Source organism: Nannospalax galili, unplaced genomic scaffold, assembly GCF_000622305.1.
Source record: "Nannospalax galili isolate Female #2095 unplaced genomic scaffold, S.galili_v1.0 scaffold1909, whole genome shotgun sequence".
Taxonomy (NCBI): domain Eukaryota; kingdom Metazoa; phylum Chordata; class Mammalia; order Rodentia; family Spalacidae; genus Nannospalax; species Nannospalax galili.
Window position 1 is genome coordinate 131,413 of NW_008358834.1, and position 25,809 is coordinate 157,221.

A 25,809-nucleotide genomic window follows, 5' to 3' on the forward strand; every position below is an offset into this window, starting at 1 on the left:
TGGGATGCACATGCCTTGAAACACGTATGAGGACAGCTTGTGAGAGTTGGTTCCCCTTCTACTATGTAGGTCCTAGGAATCAAACTCACATTATAATAGGCTTGGCAGCAGGTACTTTACCTGTTGAGCCATCTTGCTGATCTCCATCGGGCTTTTGGCTTTTTTTGTTTTTCAAGGTTTCACTGTAGCTCCAGCTGGTCTGGAGCTTGTTATGTAGACCAGGCTGCCGTGATCTCACAGAGATCCTCCTGCTGCCTTCTGTATGCTGGGATTAAAGGCAATGTGCCACGACCTGCTCTCCCCTTTTAAAATATATTTATATATTTATTTTTTGAGATAGGGTCCCATGTAGCCCAGGCTGGCCTCAAATCCATTATGTAGCTGAGGATGACCTGATCCTCCTGCCTCTATTTCCCCAAAATTGATATTAGGGGTATATACTAGCACACCTAGTTTAATAATTTTTTATTTTTTTGGTCTTTTTAAGATAGGATCTCCCTGTAGTCCCAGCCGGCCTAGAACTCACTATGTAGACCAGGCTGTCCTTGAACTCACAGAGATCCACCTGTCTCTGCCTCTGGAGTGCTGCGATTAAAGGCATATGCCACCATGCCTGACTCAGTTTAATAATTTTATTCTTGACTTTTTTCCTTTTCTTTTTTTGATGGTGTTTTAGATTGTGCCCAGGGTCTCATGCATGCTAGGAAAACATTCCTCACTGGACTATATCCACAATCCCTTAATTTTGACTCTTGGAAAAACTGTGACAAGAATTTGATGTGAAGGTAACATGATCCTTTGAGCTATTAAGATGGCTCAGGAGTTAAGGACTCTTGCCAGCCATGTCTGATGACCTGAGTTCTATCCCTGGAACCCATATAGTAGAAAGAGAAAACTGACTCCTGACTTCCACATTTGAGCTGTGGTGCACATGTCTCCTCCTCCCCCCAAATAAATAAATACAGATTTTTTTTTTTAATACGGTCCTCTTTTGATAAGAGGACAACAGCTTGCAAATTGATAGTGTTGTGGGATAATAACCTAATTGCTTGGACTTTTCTTCCTAGATTCTGCTTCGTCACAGTTGGGCTTTGGGGTTCTGGAACTGTCCCAGAGCCAGGATATTGAAGAACACATTGTGCCGTATGATGTGAACAAAGAGCATCTGCCATCAGTGACCACCAACTCCACTTCTGTTAGGCTGCCTGATGTGGATGCAAATGCTGGTATGAAAGTGTTTTCTCACATGTGGCATTCTTTACAAGGTTTTTCCTTCCTCTCTTGAACTAGTTTCTTTTTTTCCTCTTAAGTTTTTGAAACCATCCAGATTAATATAATTTAGTCAGTTTGCAGAGTCAGCTGGTAAGTACTTGTCAATTGATGGTTGATAGATGAGCTTTTCTCTAGATGATTATTTTCTTTCATGGAATGATACCTATGTATTTTTAAAGATTTTAATTTTAAAATTTATTTGTCTGTAAATGTGTGTGTGCACTTATGTGTGCCAGTGTTCTTGGAGGCCAGAAGAAGGTGTCAGAATCCCTAGAGCCTGAGTTACAGGCAATTCTAAGCCACAGGGTATGCTTTGGAAGAGCTGCAAATGCTAGTGCTCTTAACTGTTGAGCCATCTCTCTGGCCTCTTAGAGATGCATATTTTCATTTTATGTATTTTGTAACTTTATTATTTCGTGTAATGAGTGTATTGCCTGCATGGATGTAACCCAGGTCCTCTGCAAGAACAGCCAGTGCCCTTAACTGCTGAGCCATCGCTCCAGCCCCTATTTAAAAATGTTAATTAAAACCTTTTTCTGGTATATTTTTATTTTCTGTGTATGAATATTTTTCCTGCTTGCATGTAAATGTACCCATGCATGTAATGCCCATGGAGGCCAGAAGAGGGTGTCAGATTCTTTGGAACTGGAGTTACAGACTGTTGTTATCTGCCATGTGGATGCTGGGAACCAAACCTTGGTCCTTTGCAAGAGCAGCCATCTTAACCACTGAGTTACCTCTCCAGTCCCTAATTAAATTTTTTTTTTTGTCCTTTTTGAGACAGAGTCTCCTTGTAGCCCCAGCTGTTCTGGAACTCGATGTGTAGACCGGACTGACCTTGAACTCACAAAGATCTGCTTTTCTCTGACTCCCAAGGCCTGGGATTGAAGGCATGCATTACCATGCCCAGGTCCCAATTTTAGTTTTCTTTCTTTTTTTTTTTTTGTCTTTTTGAGATAGGGTCTCCCAGTAGTCCCAGCTGGCCTGGAACTCACTATGTAGACCAGGCTGGCCTTGAACTCACAGACATCCACCTGCCTCTGCCTCCCAAGTGCGGGGATTAAAGGCATGAGCCACCACACCCGGCCAACTTTAATTTTTAAAAAAGATTTTAATAAATTTTTATTTTATGTGCGTGAATGTTTATCTGTATACCTTTATGTGTACAATGTGTGTGCTTGGTGGCGTTAGAGACCGGAAGAGGGCATTGTATCCCCTGTTAGTGAAATCAGCAGGCAGTTATGAGCTACTCTGGTTGGTGGGAACTGAACCTGGGTCTGTTGCAAGAGCAGCAAATGTTCTGAACTGCTGAGCCCTCTCTCCAGCCCCCTTTATATTTTTAATATTTTTTTTAATTCATTTTTACTTTATGTATCTGAGTGTTTTGCCCCAATGTATGTAAGTATACCATGTGCATGCAAATCTGTGGAGGCCAAAAGAGGGTCTTGGGTCCCCTGGAACTGGAGTTGCAGATGGTTGTTAGCTGCCATGTGGATGCTGGGAACCAAACCTGAGTTCACTGGAAGAGTAACCAGTTCCCAGCCATCTATGCATTCCCTATATTTTTAAATCAGGTTCCTTTCTATTAAAATCTTTGCTTTCAAAGAATTATTTGGGGCTGCTTATAGTACTTTGAAAAGTTAAATATCTCTTTTTCTTTTTTCTTCCAAAACATCTAGCAATTCAACATAAAAAACAATCTAGTGATGATATCTCCATGACAGAACAGCCCAACAAAGACATCCCTATGACAGTACATCCCTGTAAACGTGTTCATGTGATAGAAGAGCAAAATCTGCCACCTCCAAGGTAAACATGTTCTTTCTAAAAGGTGTCTGCATTTTGACTATGGGACTATACTAATTTGTTATGGCTTGTGGAACTATTTTTAGAAATTGCTAATTTCCTCCTACCCCCCTCCCCTAGGCCTATGACAAAGGTAGTTTATTGTTTCTGTAACTATAGGTTTTAAAAAATATTTTTACTTTATTTATGAGTGTATTATCTGCATGCAAGTGCACCCATGTTATTTAGTGCTTGAGGAAGTCAGAAGAGGGCGTCAGAGTCCTTTGGAATAGTAGTTACAGATGGTTGTTAGCCTCCATGTGGGTGCTGGGACTCAAACCTAGCTCTTCTGCAAGAGCCGTCAGTGCTGTTAACTGCTGAGCCGTCTTTTCAGTCCTATAACTATAGTTTTTAATCTTTGGTTGGCACTCCTGAGTAATCTCTTTCTTGCAGAGGCACCCTCTGTTTCTCAGAGGTGTTTTCAACTTCTCTGGTTCCTGTGAAGGGGCACATGAATACTAGTTTACAAACCTGTTGTTTTTTTTGTTGAACACCCAGATTGCTTTGAATTCTTTGTTAATTTATGGTATAGGTAGATACTGTGTCTTAGGCTCTTAGTTTGGTAGGGATGGGAAGTGCAGTTCTGCTCTGTCTATGGTGATGATTGTGTTCAAAACTGTAGACTTTGATAACAGCCAAAGTTTGGATTTGACAAAGGAAGACTGTTATGCTCTGGATTTGAGGAGAGATGAGTAAACAGTCGGTGTTTTTTCTTATTTCCTTCATTAGAATGAAGTCCTGAACAAAGATAGTTGCCATGAGTTGTCTTTCTACTGGAAAACACTTTAATAGTGGCTTTCTAGCCTTTTTAAAAAGGATTTATTTTTAATTATGTGTATGCATGTGTGTCTGTGTGTGGATATGTGTGTGTGACTACAGGTGCCCAGAGGCCAGAAGGTGTCCAGATGGTGTTACAGGCAATTATGAGCCATCTAACACAGGTGTTGGTAACTGAACTTATGTCCTTTGGAAGAGTAATAAAGCTCTTTAACCACTGAGCCTTTATGCTAAAAACTGGCTCTTTAAAAAAAATTTTTTATTTTTTATTGAGATAGGGTTTTGCTGTGTGGCCCAGGCTATCCTTGAACTTAAGAGTCTTGTGTTAACTAAGACTTTACTTTTAGAAGTTTTTATTTCAGTGAGATTTTAATTTTTTATTTTATTTTATTATTTTTATTTTTGAGACAGGTTCTCACTCATTGTTTAGGCTGGCTTCAAACTCACTTTGTAGCCCATGTTGACCTTCAGTCCTTCTGCGTCAGCCTCACAGCACTGAGATTACAGGTATAAGCTACCCCTGGTAGGTTTCTAGTTGGTCTTCTTGTCCTGTTTTCCCTTGGGAATAGTAGAATAGGTAAAAGTCTCTTGGAAGCAGCCAGAAATGTGTGCCTTACATGTTTGAGTGGTATGTGTGAAGGACTTGGAAAAGGTCAAGAGGGGATAAGGAGTGTGTAGCACTAGTGGCAAGAATAAGTCACAAATCTGTTTTTGCTAAAATTCCTTCCGGGAGGTGCAAACCATGTCCGGCCCCCTTCTCCTTTGGTCCCTATGACAAACTGAGGTTTGATTTCACCAAACTGCAGTCTGGGAAACCAGTGAGTTTATTTAGCCTACTTATAGAGCAATGGGTGAGGGTTTACTTACAAGAGTATGGGTGCTCACCCCATGAGGCCACAATGGAACGTTTCCATCCAGGCATGGATCATGCTTTCCCCACAGCTCAAAAATTGGTGCAAGAGCCTCCCTTTTACTTCCTCAGTTTATATACCCTGAGCCCTTTCCCTTCATGTAAGTAGGGCTGATTGGTTGGTTGGGAGGTATAGCTGACTCTCCCTGCCCCTCCTTTCTTGCAGAGTGTAACTTAACAGTCAACACACTTAGCTGTGATGATCCTAGGCAAACAGGTGCAACCAAGCTTGCTTGGGAAGATGGCATCTGTCCATGGTCTGTCTGTTGGAGGATAGTCCTATGCAACATCTGTATAACAGGTTTTTTTTTTTTGTCTTTTCGAGGGGTCTTCCTGTAGCCCCAGCTGACCTGGAATTCTCTTTGTAGACCAGGCTGGCCTTGAACTCATAGAGATCCGCCTGCCTCTGCCTCCTGAGTGCTGGGATTAAGGCGTGTGCTACCACGTCTGACTGTTTAACCACTTTTATAACAATTCCTAAGTCACTTTTTCCTTTTATTTTTTTGTAATTTTGAGACAGGGTCTCCCTATAGTTCCAGTTGGCCTGGAACTCACTTTGTAGACTGGGCTGGCCCTAAATCATTCTTATGAAGTCTTGGAACAAACAGAAAAGCAGTGAAAATTGGAAAGTTATGATGGTGTGAGAGATGGAGTGAGGCTTTGAAATGGGCCAAGGGCATTTTAGGACAGCATTTCACTTTTAGTAGATTATGGAGATTATAGCTGTTAAAATGTTCGAAATTGTTAGAGAAAAACATACAGAATAAGAAAAGTGTTTTCCTCAAAGGGGAAAACATTTGAATTTAGCAACCTTTTATCCTGGCAATATGAACTTTCTAGGTCAGAAGACTTGCCCTCTAGTCCCAAAGTTTCTGCTTCTACTTTGGAAACAAAAGAACAAGTGTCTGCTCAAGAACTTCTGGAAAGTGGACTGCAGATTCAAAAATCATCAGAGCCTGAGGGTTTGTCAACTCAGGAAGACTTGTTTGACCAGAGCAATAAGACAGGTAGGAAGGATGATTAGTTCTTAAAACTTTTCAACTGCTCTAGATTTTTAACTTTAGTTCTGAGGGTACTTTTTAAGTTGGAAAGCATACTGTAGGTATGGTATAGAAGAAAAATATGTTTCTAGCTGTTATTGAGAAGGGCTCTTTTGGAATGATTACTCTTCAATAGTTTATATAAATTTTACTCTTGGTATTGAAAATGTCATAGGTATTGAAAATAGTTGATACGGTAAACTTAGTATTATGGTTGTATCATCATTTCTTATGTTTACTGTGATTTTTTCTTATTCATCTTGGGTAATAATAGCTTACTTACTCATTTATTAGTTTATTTACTATGTGTCTTAGTTTGTTTCTCCATTGCTATGACAAAACACTCTGACCAATACCAACTTGGGAGGAAAGGATTTATTCAGCTTACATCTCCCAGGTCACAGTTCATCAGGGAGCCCAAGGTAGAACTCAGGGCAGGAACCTGGAGACAGGAGCTGGAGCACAGGCCATGGAGGAATGCTGCTTACTGGCTTGCTCCCCTGGCCCCTGCTCAGCTTGCTCTCTTATCCAACACAGGCCCACCTGCCCAGGGGTGGCACTATTCACAGTGGGTTGGGCCCTCCTACATCATTCAACAATCAAGAAAACGCCCCACAGACATCGCTACAGGCCAGTCCAATGGAGGCAGTTCCCCAGTTGAGGCTCCCTCAACCCAGGTGTGTCAAGTTGGCACTAAAACTGTCCAGCACACTATGGAAAGCAAAGAAAGGTCTAGCAGAAAGGACACACAGCTTAGCAGAATAGAATGGAATTTGTTTCACACTTCTTAGTTCCCACCCTCATTCCATGACCTCAGAAAGTAAGGAGTCAGTAGAAAAGCAACATAATTGTAAAGAGGGAAGATGGCTGTATTCCTTTAGGAGTCTGTGCTGTAGCTTGGTGTGTAACATCCAGAAGGTACCAATAAGCCAGTTTTGCGTGCTCACTAAAGCTATCAAATTGTGTTTAAGATACTTCCTTTTCTTTCTTCTCTCTCTCTCTCTCTCTCTCTCTCTCTCTCTCTCTCTCTTTCTCTCTTTATTTATTTATTTATTTTTCACACACACACTCACTAACCAAACACACTGGAACTGGCTGTGTAGACCAGGCTGGCTGGGAACTCAGAGACTTGCCTGCCTCTGCCTCCCAAGTGCTGGAATTAAAGGTGTTTGCCACCTCGTCCAGCTTAAGAAATTTCTTTACACTTAGGATTAGTATAGTTGATATTCCAGCTATCTATGTTGATTCTCCATCTAAGGAGAAAGGACCAAAAGAGAAGTTCATAAGATAAGCCAGTATGGCTGCTCATATAGGCTTTAATTAGTGCATTGGTATTTTCTGTCTCCTTTGAGGAGGCCCAAGTTCTAATCATGAAAATTGCTACATTCATATCATCAGGTGTCATGCGCATTGTTTTGACTTCTCCCATCTGCATCATGGCATGAGCTTTACTTCACCTTAGGTAGACCTTGGAATAAAAGGCTCGCTTGCTGTTTTATTATAGAAGCATCACAAGAAAGAAGAGCAGCCATGCAGAGGTATAAGAATTCTGGCTTTTCCTCTCTATGTTAGTTATTTTTCTCATTGATGTGACAAAATACCCAATAAAAACAACTTAAAGAAGGCTTTATTTTGGGTCACAGTTTGAGGGTCCAGACCATCATAGCGGGGAAGGCATGGCTATAGAAGCTTGAAGCAGCTGATCACATTGCATCCACAGTCAAGAAGCAGCAAGAGATGAGTGCTGCTGCTCAGCTCACTTTCTTCTTTTTATTTAGTCTGGGATCCTAGTCCATGAGATGCTGCTAGTATTTAGGGTGGGTGTCCCTTCTCAGTTAGACCTTTCTGGAAACACTCTCAATACATACCCAAAGATGTGTTTCCATGGTGATTCTAAATCTAGTCAAGTTGACAGTGAAGATTAATCATCACAACCCCACCTTTTGTCAACTTGACACCAAACATCATCACTTTAAATCATAATATTCCACTCCAGCCCCTAAACACTCCGGTTCCTTTCATAATGCAATTGCGTTTAGTCATTTCTAAAAGTTCCCATAGTCTTTAACAATCCCAGCACTAGTCAAAAGTCCAAAGTCTCTTCTGAGTCAGGGTAAATCTCCTACTATGAGCCCCTATAAAACCAAGCAACAAGCCTACATACTTTTAATATATAATGGCATAGAATAAATAAACATTCCTGTTTCAAAAAGGAGGGATGGGGGCATAGCAAGGAAAAAATGGGTCAAAACAAGACTGAAATCCAACAGGGGAAACACAAATCCTGTAGGTCTATGTTATGGGGCTCAGGATTATATCATCTGGGCTTCACCAGCCTTGGCTGTGCCTGTCCCTCCAGCCTGTAACATAGATGAGCTGTCTCTTGAGTTGGCTTTACTCTGTACCTACAGCTTTCCTTAGCAAATGCCCCATGGTTCTACCATCTCCACCATTCCTAGGTTCTTCATTGCAACTTAGGCTTCACCTTCCAACATCATGCACTGGCCTTGCAGGTACTTCTAACTCTTTCACATATTGCCTGGACTCAGCAGCTTTCTGGAACCTTGATGCCAGCCTCTATGACCCTCTCACATTTTGCATCTTTCATGCCTGCAAAACCAGTACTATGCAGATGATGCTGCCAAGTTCTGTCAGCTTGAGATATAGCCTGGCCCTCTTTGACCACAGTTGCAGTGGCTTCTGTTTGTACCTTTAAGGGTGACATTAGAGAAACAATTTCCTCAGCATCCATTTTGAAAGGAACACATGATAGCATTGTCAGTTTAGGCTGTCTCCTTTCAAATGAATGGTTGGGGTTTTAATTCCTGTTGTCTCAGTGCAGAGCATGAAGAGGTTTCTCTATTGGCATTAATCTCTTTAACAATTGTGATGCTTTGTCTGTATTCTCTTTGTTGATAACTTTAAACTCATACTCCTTTCCTTGCCAAAATGTACATTTTTTTGTATCTTTTGTTTTCTCCCACTGTAGATATGAATAAGAACAGGGAATAGTAGTATGCCACAGTCTGAATGCTATCCTGATGTGGAAGATTTTTGACAAGCAAATTATCCCATTACTTTTGAATTCAGCCTTACTCAGGTTCTTAGGACATGGGTAGAATGCAGCCAGATTCTTTGCCAGAATGTAATATGAATGGCTTTTATTTTGTTTACTTCTCAGCAGAATCCTTGCTCCCCTCTAAAACCCTATGAGCCGAGTTTCCAGTCTACATTTCTCTTTGCATTCTGGTCTTCCAAACTCTCAGCCAGAATGGCCCATTGTGTTCTGCTTATAGTGTTTTAATGCTTCTTTATGTCACAGTTGCAAGCTCTTCCACGTTCCTCACACAAACCAGTTCTAAGGGCCTGTAATCCACATGGTCAGGTTTTGTATAGTCTGGACCCCAGTTTTTATACCAATTTTCAACATTTTCTCATTACTGTGATAGAATATTTGAAAAAAGGAGCCTTAAGGAAGAAAGGGTATATTTTTTCTTACAGTTAAAGGTATCATGTTGGGAAGTCATGGCAACAGGAGTCTTAGGCAGCTGGTCATACTGCATCCACAGTCAGGAAGCAGAAGGAGATGGATGCTGGTGCTCACCTTGCTTTCTCCTTTTTATTCAGTCTGGGACCCCATGGAATGGTGCTGTGCACTTTCAGGGTGGGTCTTCCTTCCTCAATTAAACCTTTCTGGAGGCACCTCACAGATAATTGTGGAAGTCTGTTTCTGTAGTGTTTCTAAATCCAGTCAAGTTGACATTGAAGATGACCCATCACCCTCTCCAAGCTTAGATTATGACACAAAGGACCAAGGAACTCTTTCAATCAATTCTTTATTAATGAAACCAGTAATTTTTTTGGGGGGGGGTAGGGGTAATATTCACTGAAGATTTGTATTATTGTGACATTCCTTGAGTGGTACCATCAGAAAAAAAATTTTTTTACAATCAGAAAAAAAATTCTGCCCACTTGAAGCGTAATTGAAACTGTGGGTATTAACTGTTTTTGCAATGCTGAGTGGGAGTTTTTTTTAAATTTTTGTTTTTTTTTTTCAACTTGGCGATGTCAGTCTGAGAAGTAAATACAACTAAAAATTTGTTTTTCTCCTAGAAGATTCTGATGGTTGTTCTACTCCTTCAAGGGAGGAAGGTGGGTGTTCTCTGGCCTCCACACCTGCTACCACTCTGCAGCTCCTACAGCTGTCTGGTCAGAGGTCCGTTGTTCAGGAGAGTCTTTCCACGTAAGTAAGCCTGAAGCAGCATGGGCCCAAGTAGCATGTCCCTGAGTCTCTTAGGCAATGTTTGGAAGACCTAAAGTTGCCTCTTAGCCAAAACTTTTTTTTAAAAACTAAAAGCTACAAATCCAGGCTTTAGAAATGTTTGGGTGAGAACTTAGTGGAACTTTAAAAAAAAGTACATGTACATGTATTTTGAGGCTTTAGGATAGCAGCCAAAAGTTTTCACTAGGAAAGAAGATGCCTCGTTATTTAGAAATGTAATACAAGTCTTCTGCTTCTCCATTTTTCTAATAGTATTTCTTCCCATTTAACAGTATAGACTAAAGAGTAGGTTGTTACAGTCAGCAGTAGTTGCATTTGTCTTCATGTTAGGTCAAAGAGTTGCTTTTTTTTTTTTTTTTTTAATGTGCTTGTTTTTGTTTTTACATAAAAATGTGTATAGTCTTCCTGTTATGTATAAGTGGAGTAAATATGTTTCAGATCTGTGAATGTAGTTTTTAGATTTTGCTTGTCCTGGTTTTTAATCATGATGTTCTTTTGTGTAGTCATTCACTTTGCCCTTACTCTTCTTAAAAAACTTATTTTAGAGATGTTGAGTCTCAGATTGCTGTTGGGGAGAAATGTTATTAAATATATATACTATTAAGTAGTATGAGTTATATATTTTTGCTGTTAAGTAAAAGCAAACTTGAAACCTTTGGCTGTGGTAAAATAACCTGTGATTCTCTCTTTATATAAAGGAATTCCTCAGATCTTGTTGCTCCTTCCCCTGATGTTTTCCGATCTACCCCTTTTATCGTTCCTAGCAGTCCCACAGAACAAGAAGAGAGAAAAGGTGAGCTCTCTTGATCTGTGTTCATCTCAGATTAGAAGAGGTGTAGCATTTCTTCTGCCTTAACTAGATTTACTGTTTCTTTGCACTTTTGAACACTATTCATGCGGACTCATGTTTCCCTAATCTTGTAGGATATGGCCTACTATGAACTGCTCTTTCAGTTCTTGCTTTTTTTTAGCATAGCTTCTTTTGAGACTTTTCTGTTGCTTCAATTTTGACCAAAAACATTTGAGGGAAAATTGTTGTTTTTGAAGTCGAACCCAAGTGAGTTAATACGGGGAAATACTGAATTTATTAATTGTCTAGTACATTCCACTAATATGCTAAAATGTTTCTAATGAGAGAGAACCAACAATTATTTCTTAGGTTCTTTATTTTTGTTGTAAAGTACTTTAGTCGAAGCGTGGCTTAGGTGATAAAAATTTTAACTTACTTTCACTTTTGAGGACTTAGTGATTTTTATATTACTTAAAACTTTTTTTCAAGACAAGGTCTCATGTAGTTCTGGCTGGTCTCAAACTCCTTATGTAGCTGAGGATGACCTTGAACTTCTGATCTTCCTGCCTCTACCTCCTGAGCGTTGGGGATTACACGTGCATGCCACGATGCCCTGTTTTATGTGGTACTGGGGATCTGGCCTTGGACTTTGTGTATGGTAGGCAAGTACTCTATCAACTGAGCTACATCCCTAGCCTAAACTTATGTTATTCATAAGAAAGCTTCCTTTCAGTTACCTAATTTATCCTCTTTAAACCTTGTTTGCTCTGCCGTAGTCTATCTAATCATTTGACATACTTCTAAATTTCTTTTTTACTTTTCTTTTGAGACAGGGTCTCGTGTATCCCTAGGCTGGCCTCACACTCACTATGTAGCCAAGGATAATCCTCTTGCCTCTACCTCCCAAGTTCTGGGACTATAGGCTGGGTTTTACTTAGTGTTGGATATTGAACTTAGGGTTTCCTGCATGATAAGCAAGCACTCTACCAACTGTGCTATATCCCCAGTCCACGTATTTCTAAACGCCTATCTCTATAAAGCTTTCTGGTAAATTCTATAGGTTTCTTCTTCTTTCTGGGTTTTTTTTTTTTTTTAGATTTATTATTTTTATTTATGTGTATGTGTGTCTGTCTGGTATATGTACATTTGTGTGTGGGTGCCCTCGGATGCCAGAAGGTGTTGTAGCCTCTGGAACTTGGAGTAGGCTGCCGACATGGGTACTGGGAACTGAACTCAGTCTGGAAGAGCTCTTAACCACTTAGCTATCTTCACAGCCCTTTTCATTCTTCTTTTTGTTTTGTTTTCTGAGACAGAGGTCTTGCTGTGTGACCCAGGCTGGCCTATATTCACCTTGAGATGCTTCTGCTTCCTTTTCAGGTGGCTGGGATTTCAGCTTTGTACCACTGTGCTTGGCCCTCTTCTTATTCATATTAATACTATAATAGCTTATATTTATGAAGTGCTTAGTGTATGCCAGATGCTGTTGTAGATACTTTCATTTGCTCTAGTACCTCTCTGTGGTTTTTCTCCAGAGAACCCTCAGAAAAATCCTAAGTAATGGATTCAGAGTCAGAGAGATTTCACAGCTGGTAAGAGTCAAGATCTATACTCAGCTGGGGGCGGTGGCACACGCCTTTAATCCTAGCACTTGGGGGTGGGGTGGCAGAGGCAGATAGATCTCTGTGAGTTCCTGGACAACCTGGTCTATATAGTGAGTTCTAGGCTAGAACATATATTCTTATTTGTCATGTATTTGCCCCTGTGATATTCTATTGTCTGTGCTCTTGAGCATTAGAAATATTGAAAACTAATACAATGACAAATTTTAATCTTAGGTTTTCTTCTGCTGCTGTTTGTTTTCTGTTGAAATCACTTATAAGTATCCATATAGACCACTGTCATTCTAACCATAACATAATTAGAGATGTCTTCAGTAAAAAATGAGATTTTCATTCTACAAAAGCCTCTACTCAGTTGTTAGGTTAATTCTTAATTATTTCTGTCTGTACCATGAATATATAAAAAGAGTTGTATTAAAAATACTATTTCCAGCTGGGTGTGGTGATGTACACCTTTAGTCCCAGTACTTGGGAGGCAGAGGTAGGTGAATCTCTGTGAGTTCAAGGCCAGCCTGGTCTACATAGCAAGTTCTAGGACAGCCAGGGCTGCAGGGAGACCCTGTCTCAAAAAGACCCTCCCCCCCCGAAAAAATACTATTTCTGGACTGGAGAGATGGCTCAGCAGTTAAGAGCACTGGCTACTCTTACAGAAGACCAGGGTTTTGTTTCCAGCATGCACATGGTGGTTAACAACCGTCTGTAACTCCAGTTCCAGGGGCTCCAACACCCTCTTCTGATCTCTGTCAGAAGGGTGCACTTACATACATGTAAGTAATACACTCATACACATAAAATAACAAAATATTTAAAAAAATGCTTTTTTTCTGCTGTATGTAGTGGTGCACATCTTTAGTTCCAGTGCTAAGGAGGTAGAGGCAGGTGGATCTCTATGAAGATCATGCCAGCCTAGTCTCCACTGTGAGTTTCATGTAGCCAGGGCTACATAGTGAGACCTTGTCTTAAAAAAAAAAAAATAATCCTTCTCCAGTACTCATTATAGTATTTGGAAAAGGTATGAGAAAGTAATGGTAAGAAAATAAAAATCACCTAAGGTACCACAATCCAGATTTAATTACAATTAGTTTTTGTATATTTTTTCAGTGTTTTCTGCTTATATGAAAAAGTATTTTTTAAGATATTTTATTTATTGTTTTATTTTATGTGTATGAGTGTATTGCTTCCATGTATGTGAGTGCATCTGTGTCGTGCAGTGCTGCAAAGGTCAGAAGAGGGCTTCAGAGTCCCCTGGAACTGGCATTAAGGATGGTTCATAGCCATCATATGAGTGCTGGGAATCGAACCCAGGATCTCTGCAAGTGCAGTCAGTGCTCTTAACCACTGAGCCATCTTTCTAGCCCCATTAAAAAGTATTTTTATGTAATTGTCATCATTATTTATGATTTTAGTTTAATATTAATATTAATGTAACATTGCATTTTCCCTTGTATTTTAGATTTAACACGTTTGTTTAATATGTCCATCAGTGTTGGTGAAATTATAATTGCTTTTTATAGCTATTTGTTTTACCATCTGTCTTAGGTTACTAACTTAAAACATTTCTTTTTTGGTCTTTTTGAGACAGGGTTTCCTTGTAGCCCCGGCTGGCCTGGAACTCACTGTGCAGACCAGGCTAGCCTTGAACTCACAGAGATCTATCTGCCTGCCTCTGCCTCCCGAGTGCTGGGACTAAAGGCATGCGCCACCACACCCAGCTTAACCTAAAGTATTTTTATATGTGGTACCTTAGATAGCAGTCTTAAATGTCCTTTCTCATGGCAAAAGAGGTCAAAAGCTGCAGAGATATACATAACACAGCTGTGGTAGTGTATCAAAGTTTATAGCACCAGATCTTAAGATTGCATCAGTCTGGTATGTGAGGCCAGGCAAGCAGCAGGGGTAGGCACTGAAGTTAGGAGTGTGGGCAGTTGGTAACATGAATGTAGTCTGGGGAAAACCAAGTGGAATAAGTAATTTATGAGAGGCCTGGTTAGGGTCAGATTGTAGTACAGGGGTTAAAACCTGTTGAATTATATAGCTAGCTGGGTTGGCTCTGAGGAAGGTCTTGGGCAGCCTCAAGTGAGCAGTATATTATGCAGAAGCATTGCTGCTGTTGTTTTTTAATTTAAAAAAATTTTTAAAATTTTTTGTCTTTTTGGGACAGGGTCTCCCTGTAGCCCCACCTGGCCTATAACTATGTAGACCAGGCTGGCCTCTGCCTCCCAAGCGATGGGACAAAAGGCATGTGCTGCCACACCCGGCTAGAAGCAGTGTTTTATGTTCTTTGTGTTTTATCCTGAGAAATAGGATAGACATCAGTTTCTCTGCACTTACCAGTAGTTAATGTGAATATAATGAGTTCATGAGTATTTAGATATTGACTTGGAGCAGTCAACAAGTTCATTGCATTTCAGGGCCTGGGGCAGAATATGTGATAGTTAAATTAGGTAGTATTAAGTGCCGAGGAAATGGCCCAGCAGCTATGCAAGCAGGAGAACCAGAGTTCTGATCCCTAAAACCCACTCAAATACTGAGTGGGCATGGTGACCTTGTACTTCTAGCCTTGGGAGGCAGAGAATGGGATTCCAGAGCAAGATGGCTAGCAAGACTAGGAAGACAGATCAAGGAAAGTTCTTAACATCAACCTTGGGCCTTCACATACGTGCATGTGTGTGACGCACATGCACATCTATACACATCTGTGCCTACACAGATGTAGACACAAACACATGAACATTACATATACAAATACATGAAAAAATTTCATCTGGGCATTTCCATACAAAATATTGAAAATGAGCTATGTATAATTAGGGAGGGTTTAGAGTATCTGATGTAATTTAATGTGTCTTATGGGTGCTGAGTATCCTCAGATGAAACACCATTTTAATCTGTATCTAAAAATAAATGCAGGCTAGTGAGATGGTTCAGTGGTTAAAAGCACTTGATGTGCAAGCTTGACAATCTGTTTGATCTTTGGAGCCCACAGTGGAAAGAGAGAACCAACTTCTGAAAGTTATCCTCTGACCTCCACATGTGTGCCATAGCACCCACACAAACACACATATACATTATATATGATAATAATGTATAAAATAATATATATATATATTTTTTGGTCTTTTTGAGACAGAATCTCCTGTAGTCCCAGCTGGCCTGGAACTATATAGACCAGGCTGGCCTTGAACTCACAGAGATCTGCCTGCCTTTGCCTCCCTAGTGCTGAGATTAAAGGCATGCACCACCACACCTGGCCTTATAAAATGAAATGTTTTTTTTTGGTCTTTTTGAGACGGGGTCTCCCTGTAGCACCAACTGGCCTGGAACTCACTAGACCAGGCTGGCCTTGAACTCACAGGGATCTGCCTGCCTCTGTCTCCCAAGTGCTGGGTCTAAAGGTGTGCGCCACCATGCCTGGCCTAAAATAAAATTTTTTTAAAAATTAATTTTTATTTTGTGTGTACAAGTGTATTGCCTGCATGTATGTTTAAGTGCACCCATATTGTGCAATACCCATCGTGGTCAGAAGAGGGCATCAGATCCCCCTGACTGGAATTATTCATTATTGTTAACCACCGTGTGGGTGCTGGGAATCAAACCCAGGTCTGAAAGAGCAGCCACTGTTCTTAACTGCTGAGCCATCTCTCCAGCCCCAAATGAAAATTTTTAAATGTTGATGCATACCCCCTAAAGGTAGTATTGCTGGGACACAGCCTACTATCAAGTACTATTGTTGTCAGTTGTAGTGAAACATGAGCAGTATTGATGAGTGATGATTTGCTATTCAATTTTCCTGTTTTAAACCAGATGAGCCAGTGGACATGTCAGTGATATCTGAAGGAGAAGGGATGCCTTTTCAGAAGAAACTTCAAGAGGATGAACCAGTGGAAATAGAAAAAGCCCCTGTCTTATGTCAGCCCACAAGCCTCACACCACAAGCCTCAACACCAGTGTCTCAGAGCACACCAATCTTCACTCCTGGCTCACTTCCTATCCCTTCCCAGCCAGAGTTTTCCCATGTAAGTGTTGTGGGAAGATTTTCCTCCTAAAGCCTTTCCTTTCCTTTTTATTTTGTGGTTCAGGGATTTGAATTTACAAATGTTAGGCAAGTGCTCTATCACTGAGCTATATCCCTAGACCAATTTTTAAAAAAATTATTTTGTGTGTTTGTGCATGTGTGCATGTGTAGAGATCAGAGGACTACTTTCGGGAGTTCTACAACTGATCTGTACCCCTCATCCTTGCTTTCTGCCTTATTTGGTTTATTCCCTCATGTTGGTTGGGGGCATTTTCAAAGAGCCTTTTTCCTACCCTCCTACTTTATTTGTAGTTTGTAGCCTATGGAATTCTAGATTGGTAATACTTTTCCTTTGAAGCTTTTGAAGGTATTGCTCTGTTATCTTTGAATCTCTAGTGCTGCAGTTAAGTAGTATGAGGTCAGTCTGATCCTGGGTTTTGCCCTGTGACTGCTTTTGTTGTTATTGTAATCCTGTAGGATTTTCTCCTTGCCTCCAGTGCCCCCCTACCCACAATCCTCGAGTTTGTTTCTTTGAGATGGGATCTTATATAGCCCAGGCTGAATGTTATATAGCTGAGGGTGACCTTGAACTCCTGATCCTTTTGCCTCTAGCTCCCAAGTGCTTACAGGTATACACCATCATGTCCAGCTCTTCCTCCAGTGTTCTGAGACCTTTGGTGTGGGTGTGTTCACTCCTCCTGCCTCAACTGGAATTATAGATATGATCCACTATGCCTGCCTGACAGGCTCCTTTCATTTAGTGTGTTTTCAAAGTTCATCGCTGTTAACTGCATAGAGCAGAATTTTAGCCTTTTTATTGCTGAATAAGATCCTTTTATGTGTACATGACATTATTCTTTTTTTTTAAAATATATTTTTATTTATTTATTTATTTATTTTTGTCTTTTTGAGACAGGGTCTCCCTGTAGCCCCAGCTGTCCTGGAACTCACTATGTAGACCAGGCTGGCCTTGAACTCACAGAGATCCGCCTGCCTCTGCCTTTATTTTTATTTTTTAAGTGTATGAGTGTATTGCCTGCCTGTGTGTAAGTGCACTTGTGTCGTGCAGTGCCTTCAGAGGTCAGAAGAAGGCTTCGGATCCCTTGGAACTGGAGTTACAGATGATTTTTAGCTGCCATGTGAGTGCTGGGAATCAAACCAGGGTCCTCTGCAAGAGCAGTCAATGCTCTTAACTACTGAACCACAACTGAGCCATCTCTGCAGCCCCATGACATTCTTTTTTTAAAAAAATTTATTTTTTAAGTCTTTACTATTTTATTTATTATTTTAAAAATTTTATGTATTTGAGTGCATTGCCTGTATGTAGATAAGTGCACCCATGTCCTGCAATGCCCACACAGGTCAGAAGAGGGCATCAGATCCCCTGGAAATGGAGTTATGGATGGTTGTTAGCTGCCATGTGGGTACTGGGAATTGAACCCTTGTCCTCTGTAACCAATGCTCTTAACTGCTGAGCCATCTCCCCAGCCCCATGTTTATTCTTGGGATCCTTTCTCTTTTGTTGAGCAAATTTGTATGAGGACATGGTTTTATTTGTCTTACATAAACCTGTGGGTGTAATTGCTGGGCTCAGCCATCTATTTTAATCAAATCATTACTAATTTCTGTGTTTGGTTTGTAATTCTTAAAGCCTTTTTTTCCTCTGAGTATTTTTGCCTTTTATGTATTTTTTTTCTTTCTTTCTTTCTCTTTATTTTTTTGTCTTTTTTGAGACAGGGCTCCCTGTAGCCCCAGGTGGCCTGGAACTCACCATGTAGACCAGGCTGGCCTTGGACTCATAGAGACCCACTTACCTCTGCCTTTTGGGTGCTGGGATTAAAGGCATTTGTCCCCATACCCTACTTTGAGACAGAGTCTTGCTATGTAGCCCAGGCTAGCCTTGTACTTGTCATCCTCCTGCCTTGGCCTCCCAATGGTTATAATTATAGACATGTATCACCTTTTGAGGCTTGCTTAATACTTCAAATCAATATTCTCAGCCCAGTTTTGGTCTTTCTTCCACCTGTTTTTGAGATAGACTCATGTAGTAGCCCAAGTTGGCTGTGTAGTAGAGGATGACATAGACCTGATCATCCTGCCTCTACCTCCCAAAACTGGAATTACAGATGTGTTCCATCACCTGGTCTTTTTGAGTGGTTTTATTGAATACTGGGGATCAAACCCAAAGCTTTGTGCATGGGAGCAAGCACTCTACCAACTTAACTATGTCCCAAACCCATTTTGATGTCTTTCACTATTTTTTTAATTTATTATTTATTTATTTATTTATTTGTTTGTTTGTTTGTTTGTATATTTTTGTGTGTGCCTGTGTGCACCAATGTGCACACATAGCTTAGCACATGTGTGGAAGTCAGAGGACAACTTCTGTGAGTTTGTTCTTTCCTTCTATCACATAGATTCTGGAGACCAAACTCAGGTCATCAGCAAGTGTCTCTACCTGCTGAGCCATTTTGCTAGACCTTCTGTCTTTTGGTCTGTCTCTGTCTGTCTCTCTGTCCGTCCATCCATCCATCCATCCATCCATCCATCCATCCATCCATCCATCCATCTCCTGTTTTGCATGCATGTAGGTGCGACATGTGGGTGCCAGGTGTCTGGGGAGGCCAGAAGAGGGTATCAGATCTCCTGAACTGGAGTTACAGCTGGTTGTGAGCTGCTGTGTGGGTGTTGAGAACTGAAAGAAAGGAAAACAGGTGCTCTTAACTCTTAACTACTAAGCTACCTCTATAGCCCATTCTTGATAGCTTTTAAATGAGAGCTTTTCCTTATTTGCCCATATTTAAAAGTGAAATTCTAAACTATGATTCATAGTTCTGATGGTTAGAACTTCTTGTTCTGGATTCACTGCAATGTAATTTGTTGGGACATTTTGTTAGGAGTGCCCTGGTGTCTGAATCTTGATATCTTAGACTGGTCAAATTCCTCAAGGAAGTGTTTATCTGCTGGGTACAGGCCTGGTCATCATTATACTAGAAGTCCATTATTGGAAGAAGGCCTGAGGTAGGGGTGTTGAGAGAAGTGTAAGTTCCATTTGATGTTAGATTTTCCTTTAATCTCTCTTTTTGGTATAGGTCTTCACTGTGCCTCCTGTTCTCCAGTCTAGGGCATTGTATTTTATTCTCTCCAGGGTGGAAGGGGACAGGGAAAGGGGATATAGAAGTTGAACTGCTTTTTAAATAGATTTCTAATAAGTTCTATTCCTTCTTTTAGTAGCTCCTCACCATTACTTAGAATTATCTGGTGCTACTTCCAAGTCCTAAACCTTTTTTGGGGGGTGTGGGGTGGGAGGTGGTATACTCTGGTTCTTTGCTGGGGTTTGGGAGGTAGGTGGTATTATTTTGGTTACTTCACTTTTTCTCACTTGGCTTAGGAATCTAGCTTCCACTACTTTGTCAAGCATATTACCACTCTTCCAGATTATTATTATTTGCAATTCTCTTTTTTCTTATTCTTGAGAATTACACATTTTAGAAGAAAGTTCTTTTACCATTGCATAGTAGCTAAAAATAGTTAAAATAGATGTGTACATTTAATCTATTGTTTTCTTTTTTTGAATAATTTTTTAACTTTATGTGTATGAGTGTGTTGCCTGTACGAATGTAAGTGCACCTGTATCGTGCAGTGCCTGTGGAAGTCAGAAGAGGGCACTGGATCTCCTGGAACTAGAGTTAAGGATGATTGTTAGCTGCCATGTAGGTGCTGGGAACCAAACCCAGGTCCTCTGCAAGAGCAGTCAGTGCTGTTAACTGACTAGCTAGTGTTAGAAAAAAGGGGACTGTTAACTTCAGCCCCTTAATCTATTATTTTAGTGAGAAAGCTACTTCCTTTTTTTTTTTTGTAAATTTTTTATTGAATTTTTGTGTATTTCATACAGAACTTTTTTTTTTTTTTTTTGTCTTTTTGAGACAGGGTCTCCCTATAGCCCCAACTGGCCTGGAACACACTATGTAGACCAGGCTGGCCTCGATCTCACAGAAATCTACCTGCCTCTAGTTCCTGAGTGGTGGGATTAGAGGCATGTGCCACCACACCTGGGCCATACAGAACATCTTAATCATCTTTATACCCTCTTCCCCATTGGCTCCCTTCCATACCCCCCACCACTGGAATTCATGCAGTCATTTGTGTTAAGGCCTATCATGTCAAATTATTGTTCCCAGACATCCCTCAGTGCAAGTTCATTCACTGAAGTTTAGTCAGCCTATCTAGAGTCCCTCTCTTTAAGAAGATCAGCTCTTCCTCACCTAGCAGTAATCAGTCGCCAATAATTCAACTAAGATTGGGGCCTGCTGCCCATTTCCATGGTTCTGTGCTGGGTTTTTGTCTGCTTGAGTTTCATGGTTCTTGTGCCTGCTGACACCATTGCTGTAGGTTCATGTGAACAAGATCCCAGGGGCCTCTAGGACTCTATTTTTCTTATGGTCATGCACCTTCTCTCTGGCTCTTAGAATCTTTCCATCCCCTCATCTGCAATGATCCCTGAACCCTGGATGGGTGGAGTTTAATATAAGAGTCCTGTCCAAGTACCCACACTCTGCAAGCTCTTATTCTCTATGCTTTGGCCATTTGTGACCTTTTGTGTTCCTGGCCCTCTGCTGCATGAGGGAGCTTCATTGATGAGAACTGAAAGATGCATTAGTGTTTTCCTTACCCCTTGTTCTGTGTTCCATGAGCCTTAGGTGTAGAGGTTGCATCATAGATGTGCCACTTAGGCTTGTGCAATTCACAGTCCATGTGTATGACCAGTTATATAACTCTGAAATAATCTCCATCTGCTGCAAAAGAAGCTTCTTTGATGTGTGGTGACTGAGATACTTGTCTGTAAATACAAGGATCCATATTTTATACTTAGAAAGACATTACTTTTGTCTAGGAATGTGACAGCCTTAGGGGTTTTTCTCTAAAATCTGTGACCTCTCCAGCCATGTGTATTTGGCTGGGTTTACAGTATCACACTTGAGTTTCCTCCCATTGAGTGGGCTTTAAATCCAATTAGCTGTTGATTACCCTCAAGACACTGCTGAACCAGTGTCTTTTGCTGTGGTGGTCATTGAAATGGTTGTTAGGCCTCTGGTGACCACCGGATTGATGTTCTCCCTTATCAGCTTGCATAGTGCTCTCCAAAGCTATGAGAATTAGCCTCAGGGGGTGGCTTCCAGGTCAGTTCTAGCTCCATTGCTTCAAATCCTGTGTCAGAAGTATGTCCTGTCTTCAGCAATAGGGTCTTATCTTCAAGTTCTGGGAGGCCTGTGTAATTTTGGGAGTCTTCTTGGACTACCCTGACCAACAACGCAAAGGAAGATTTCTCCTGTTTGGCACTGTTTCTTGTTATGTAGCTTTCAGCTATATACTTGGACTCATGTAGAGATATTGTATGTGCAACTTTTCAGTAGGTTTTTGGACTGATAAGAGTCCCTCTGTTTTTTTTTTTTTTTTTTCACTTGCTAGGCATTATTTGTCTCTCCTTTCTCTCCCTGTCTAACCCTCCCTCCACATCCTCCCCATTTAAAGTATCCCCATTTCTCATTTGATAATACCAATCTCCTATGGTCCCACTTCTCTTGAACTTTTCCTTTCCCTTTATCCCCATAGTTCCTTGTATAACCCTCTCTCTCTCCCCCTCCCATTTAAATACCCCTATTTTGCCTATTTCTCCCTTAGTAACACCTGTCTCCTACTGTTCTTTTCTTTCAGGTTCCTTCTTTCCCTTTACTTCCCTGGTTCCTTTCCATTCTTCAGGTTCCTGCAGTTACATCAGGAAATATACTCACATATAAGAATTTGGTGCTAGGATCCACAAATAAGGGAGAACATATATCATTTGTTTTTGTGACTCAGTGTTACTTAACTTAGTATAACAGTTTCTAGTTCCATCCATTTGCCTACTAATTTCATGATTTCATCTTTATCTCTGAGTAGAACTCCATTGTGTAAATGTACCACATTTACATTATTCACTGGTCAGTTGAGGGAAACTGGTTGTTTCCATCTCTTAGCACCACATGGAGGCCACATTCAGGCATTCTCAGGCCTCTTTGTTTTTTAAAAAAATCTTTAATTTTATGTGTATGAGTGTCTTGCTTCCATGTATGTAAGTGCACCTGTTTCATGCAGTGCCTGCAGAGATCAGAAGAAGGTGTTGGATCCCCTGGAACTGGAGTTACAGAGTGTTGTTAGCCACCATGTTGTTACTGGAACTTGAACCTGGGTCCTCTGCAAGAGCACCCAGTATTCTTAAGGGCTGAGCCATCTCTTCAGCCCCCCTTTTTTCTTTATATATTAAAATTCTACTTGTTACCTTTAGTGGATTAAGCCTTGCATATCTGTTATTTTTTTCTGTAGCTTGGTTACTAGAGTCCAAACCAAACCAATTTTGATGTTGTAAGGTTTAAGTATTTGTAAGGAAATGGTTACTAATAAAGAAAAAATGTGAATAGAAGTAATTTTGTAACTTCCTTATCTTCTCTTTTCTCCTTCCTTTTCCTTGTTTCCTTTCCTCCCTTATCCTTCCCCTCCCTTCTTCTCTTTTCCGTATTTCCTTTCCCTTCCCCTCTTCTCTCCACTTAACTGTATTGCCTCTTTGACATTTCATCAGGTTGTGAAGAATGAGATTATTAGAATGTAGTGTAGTATTTAACTCTTTTCTCTTTAATTTTTGGAATGATACTTTATAGATTAATTGAAGCACTCTTAAACTTTATAAATTTGAAGCCAGTTAATTTTTTTTTTCATTTGTTTATTTTGTATGTATATGTGTTTGTGTGCCATAGCACATATGTGGAGTTCAGAGCACAACTTGTGGAAGTCAGTTCTCTCCTTGCACTATGTGGGTTCTGGGAATTAAACCCAGGTCATCAGGTTTGGCAGCAAGCACCTCTATGTCTGAGCCATCTTGTTGGCCTGAGGCCAATTTTTAATGAATTGGGTACTTTGAGTTTAGTTCTATAGTGAATGTAGACTAGGAGATTGATATATGTTGTGTATAGTCCTGACATTTCTGTTAGTCTTCCTGCAAAACCCCAAGAGATTTTGTTTGCCTCGTTCAGTTATTCTGACCAGGCCTTCAGGGACCTTTAGAGCTTTAGGATATCATTAGATTTAGGTAGATACTCTTTTTAGAAATATAACTTGTTGCTAGGGTATTTAACTACCTAAATCCACTCTGATCAATGAGAATATACCTATATTATAAAATTCTGTTTCAAAAAATTCATATTGGTGACTGGGGACATGGACCAAAGGATAAAACGCTTGCTGCATAAATGTAAGGACCAGAATTGAGGACCAGCCCCTGCTTAAATGCCACGCAGGCGTGGCAGCCTGTCTAAAATTCTACTTATATGGGAGATGAAGACAGAGGATCTTTGGAGCAAGCTTGCTAGCCAAAGTAGCTGAATTGTCGAGCACTGGGTTTAAGTGAGAGACTCTGCCTTAGTGTTCTAAGGTGGAAAGAGACTGACAAAGACACCTGATGTCAACACCTGATATCAACTTCTGTTCTTCACAAGCATGCACTCACACAAACATACACATACACACGCCACATACAATAACACATGTAAAACCAAAATAGGAAAAACTCATTGATATTTAATAACATATTTATAATTGTGAATACTGCTTAATGAGTATGGAACTTTCTTTGAGGGTGATGAAAATGCTTTTTGAACTAGATAAATGCCACCAATGTTATCTTTAAAATGGGTGCCTGCCAAGTGGCTCAGCAGGGAAAGGTGCTTAGGGAACAAGACTGGCAACTGAAGTTGACTTTATCCCTGGAAACAAGTAAAGGGGAAGCAGAGAGCCAACTCCTGAAACTTGTTTTCTGACCTTCACACCTGCTTTGGCATGAGTGCTCCCCGCATCATGTATGTACACACACACACACACACACACACACACACACACACAGACATTAATAATGAATTTAAGATAAATAAATAAAAGGCCAGGTGTGGTGGCGCATGCCTTTAATCCCAGCAGAGGCAGGTGGATTTCTGTGAGTTCAAGGCCAGCCTGGTCTACATAGTGAGTTTCAGGCCAGCTGGGGCTACAGGGAGACCCTGTCTCAAAAAGACTAAAAAAATAAAATAAAATGGGTTAATTTAAAGCAAAACATGGTTGGCATATACCTGTAATTCCAGGATTTTGGGTTACAGAGACAGGAATATCAGACATTCAAGGTCATCCTGGGCTACATTGTGAGTTTGAAGCCAGCCTGTACTACATGAGACCCTGTCTCAATCTCACCTCCCCCAGCCCCTCAAAAATAAAACCCCACAACAATAGGGTCAGCAAGATGGTTTGGGAGCTGGTTATAAAAGTGTTTGCTATGCAAGCCTGACAACCTGAGTTCCATCCTCAGAATCCATGGTTGGAAGGAGAGAACTGACTCCTGAAAGTTGTCCTCTGAACTTCACATGCATTCTGTGGCACACAATTGCCCCCTTCCCCAATAATAAAAAAATTAAAAAACCCAGTAAATAAAAAACAGAACAACAAAAAAATAATACCTTATAAAAGTTTGTGAAACAGGTCAATTTTATGTTGTGTGGTTTCCATTTTTATTATTTCAAATTATATGTCTGTGTTTGTGTCCTCATGTAGGTATGTGCACTTGAGTGCAGGTACCTATAGAGGCCAGAGGTGTCAGATCCCCCTGGTGCTGGAGTTATAGGTGATTGTGAGCTGGTTGATGTGGATGCTGGGAACTGAACTTGGGTTCTCTGCAAGTGGACCTCTGTGAGCTGAGCCATTTCTCCAGCCCCATATGTGGCTTCCGTTTTGAAATTTTTATTTTTAGTTTTATTGACCATGTCTTTTGAGACTTTATAAAATGACTTCTTGTAGCAAGAGAAAAGAATATTTTCTGTAGATGTTAATATAGATAAAAGATCATATATCTCAGATACAGCTGGGGCAACAGTTAAGAGTTCATGCTGTTCTTCCAAAATCAGTTCCCAGCACCCACATAGGGTGGCTCACAACCACCTGTAACTCTACCTTCAGGGGATCTGATGCCCTCTTTTGGCTTCTGGGGACACTGCACTCCCATGCACAAACCTCCACATACAAGTAATTAAAATACTATTACAGGGCCTGGAGTGATGGCTTAGTTGTTAAGAACACTGACTGCGCTTGCAGAGGATGGGTTTGGTTCCCAGCATCTGTCTGGCAACTAACAACTGTCTGTAACTCCAGTTTCAGGGGATCCAACACCCTCCTCTGGTCTCTGCAG

General features: G+C 40.6%; 1 protein-coding gene across 2 annotated transcripts in view; it reads left to right on the forward strand.

Moving 5' to 3' along the window:
- Tp53bp1 (tumor protein p53 binding protein 1) overlaps positions 1-25,809 on the forward strand; it is a 96,861-nt gene that overhangs the window by 15,054 nt on the left and 55,998 nt on the right. The window contains exons 6-11 of one of the 2 annotated variants that reach the window (XM_008822327.2): positions 1,068-1,226; positions 2,952-3,081; positions 5,645-5,811; positions 9,958-10,087; positions 10,825-10,919; positions 16,340-16,551. In XM_008822327.2, the coding sequence (XP_008820549.1) occupies positions 1,068-1,226; positions 2,952-3,081; positions 5,645-5,811; positions 9,958-10,087; positions 10,825-10,919; positions 16,340-16,551 (893 nt within the window). The remainder of the gene's footprint in view (positions 1-1,067; positions 1,227-2,951; positions 3,082-5,644; positions 5,812-9,957; positions 10,088-10,824; positions 10,920-16,339; positions 16,552-25,809) is intronic. The other variant, XM_017795389.2, reaches the window with a different exon arrangement.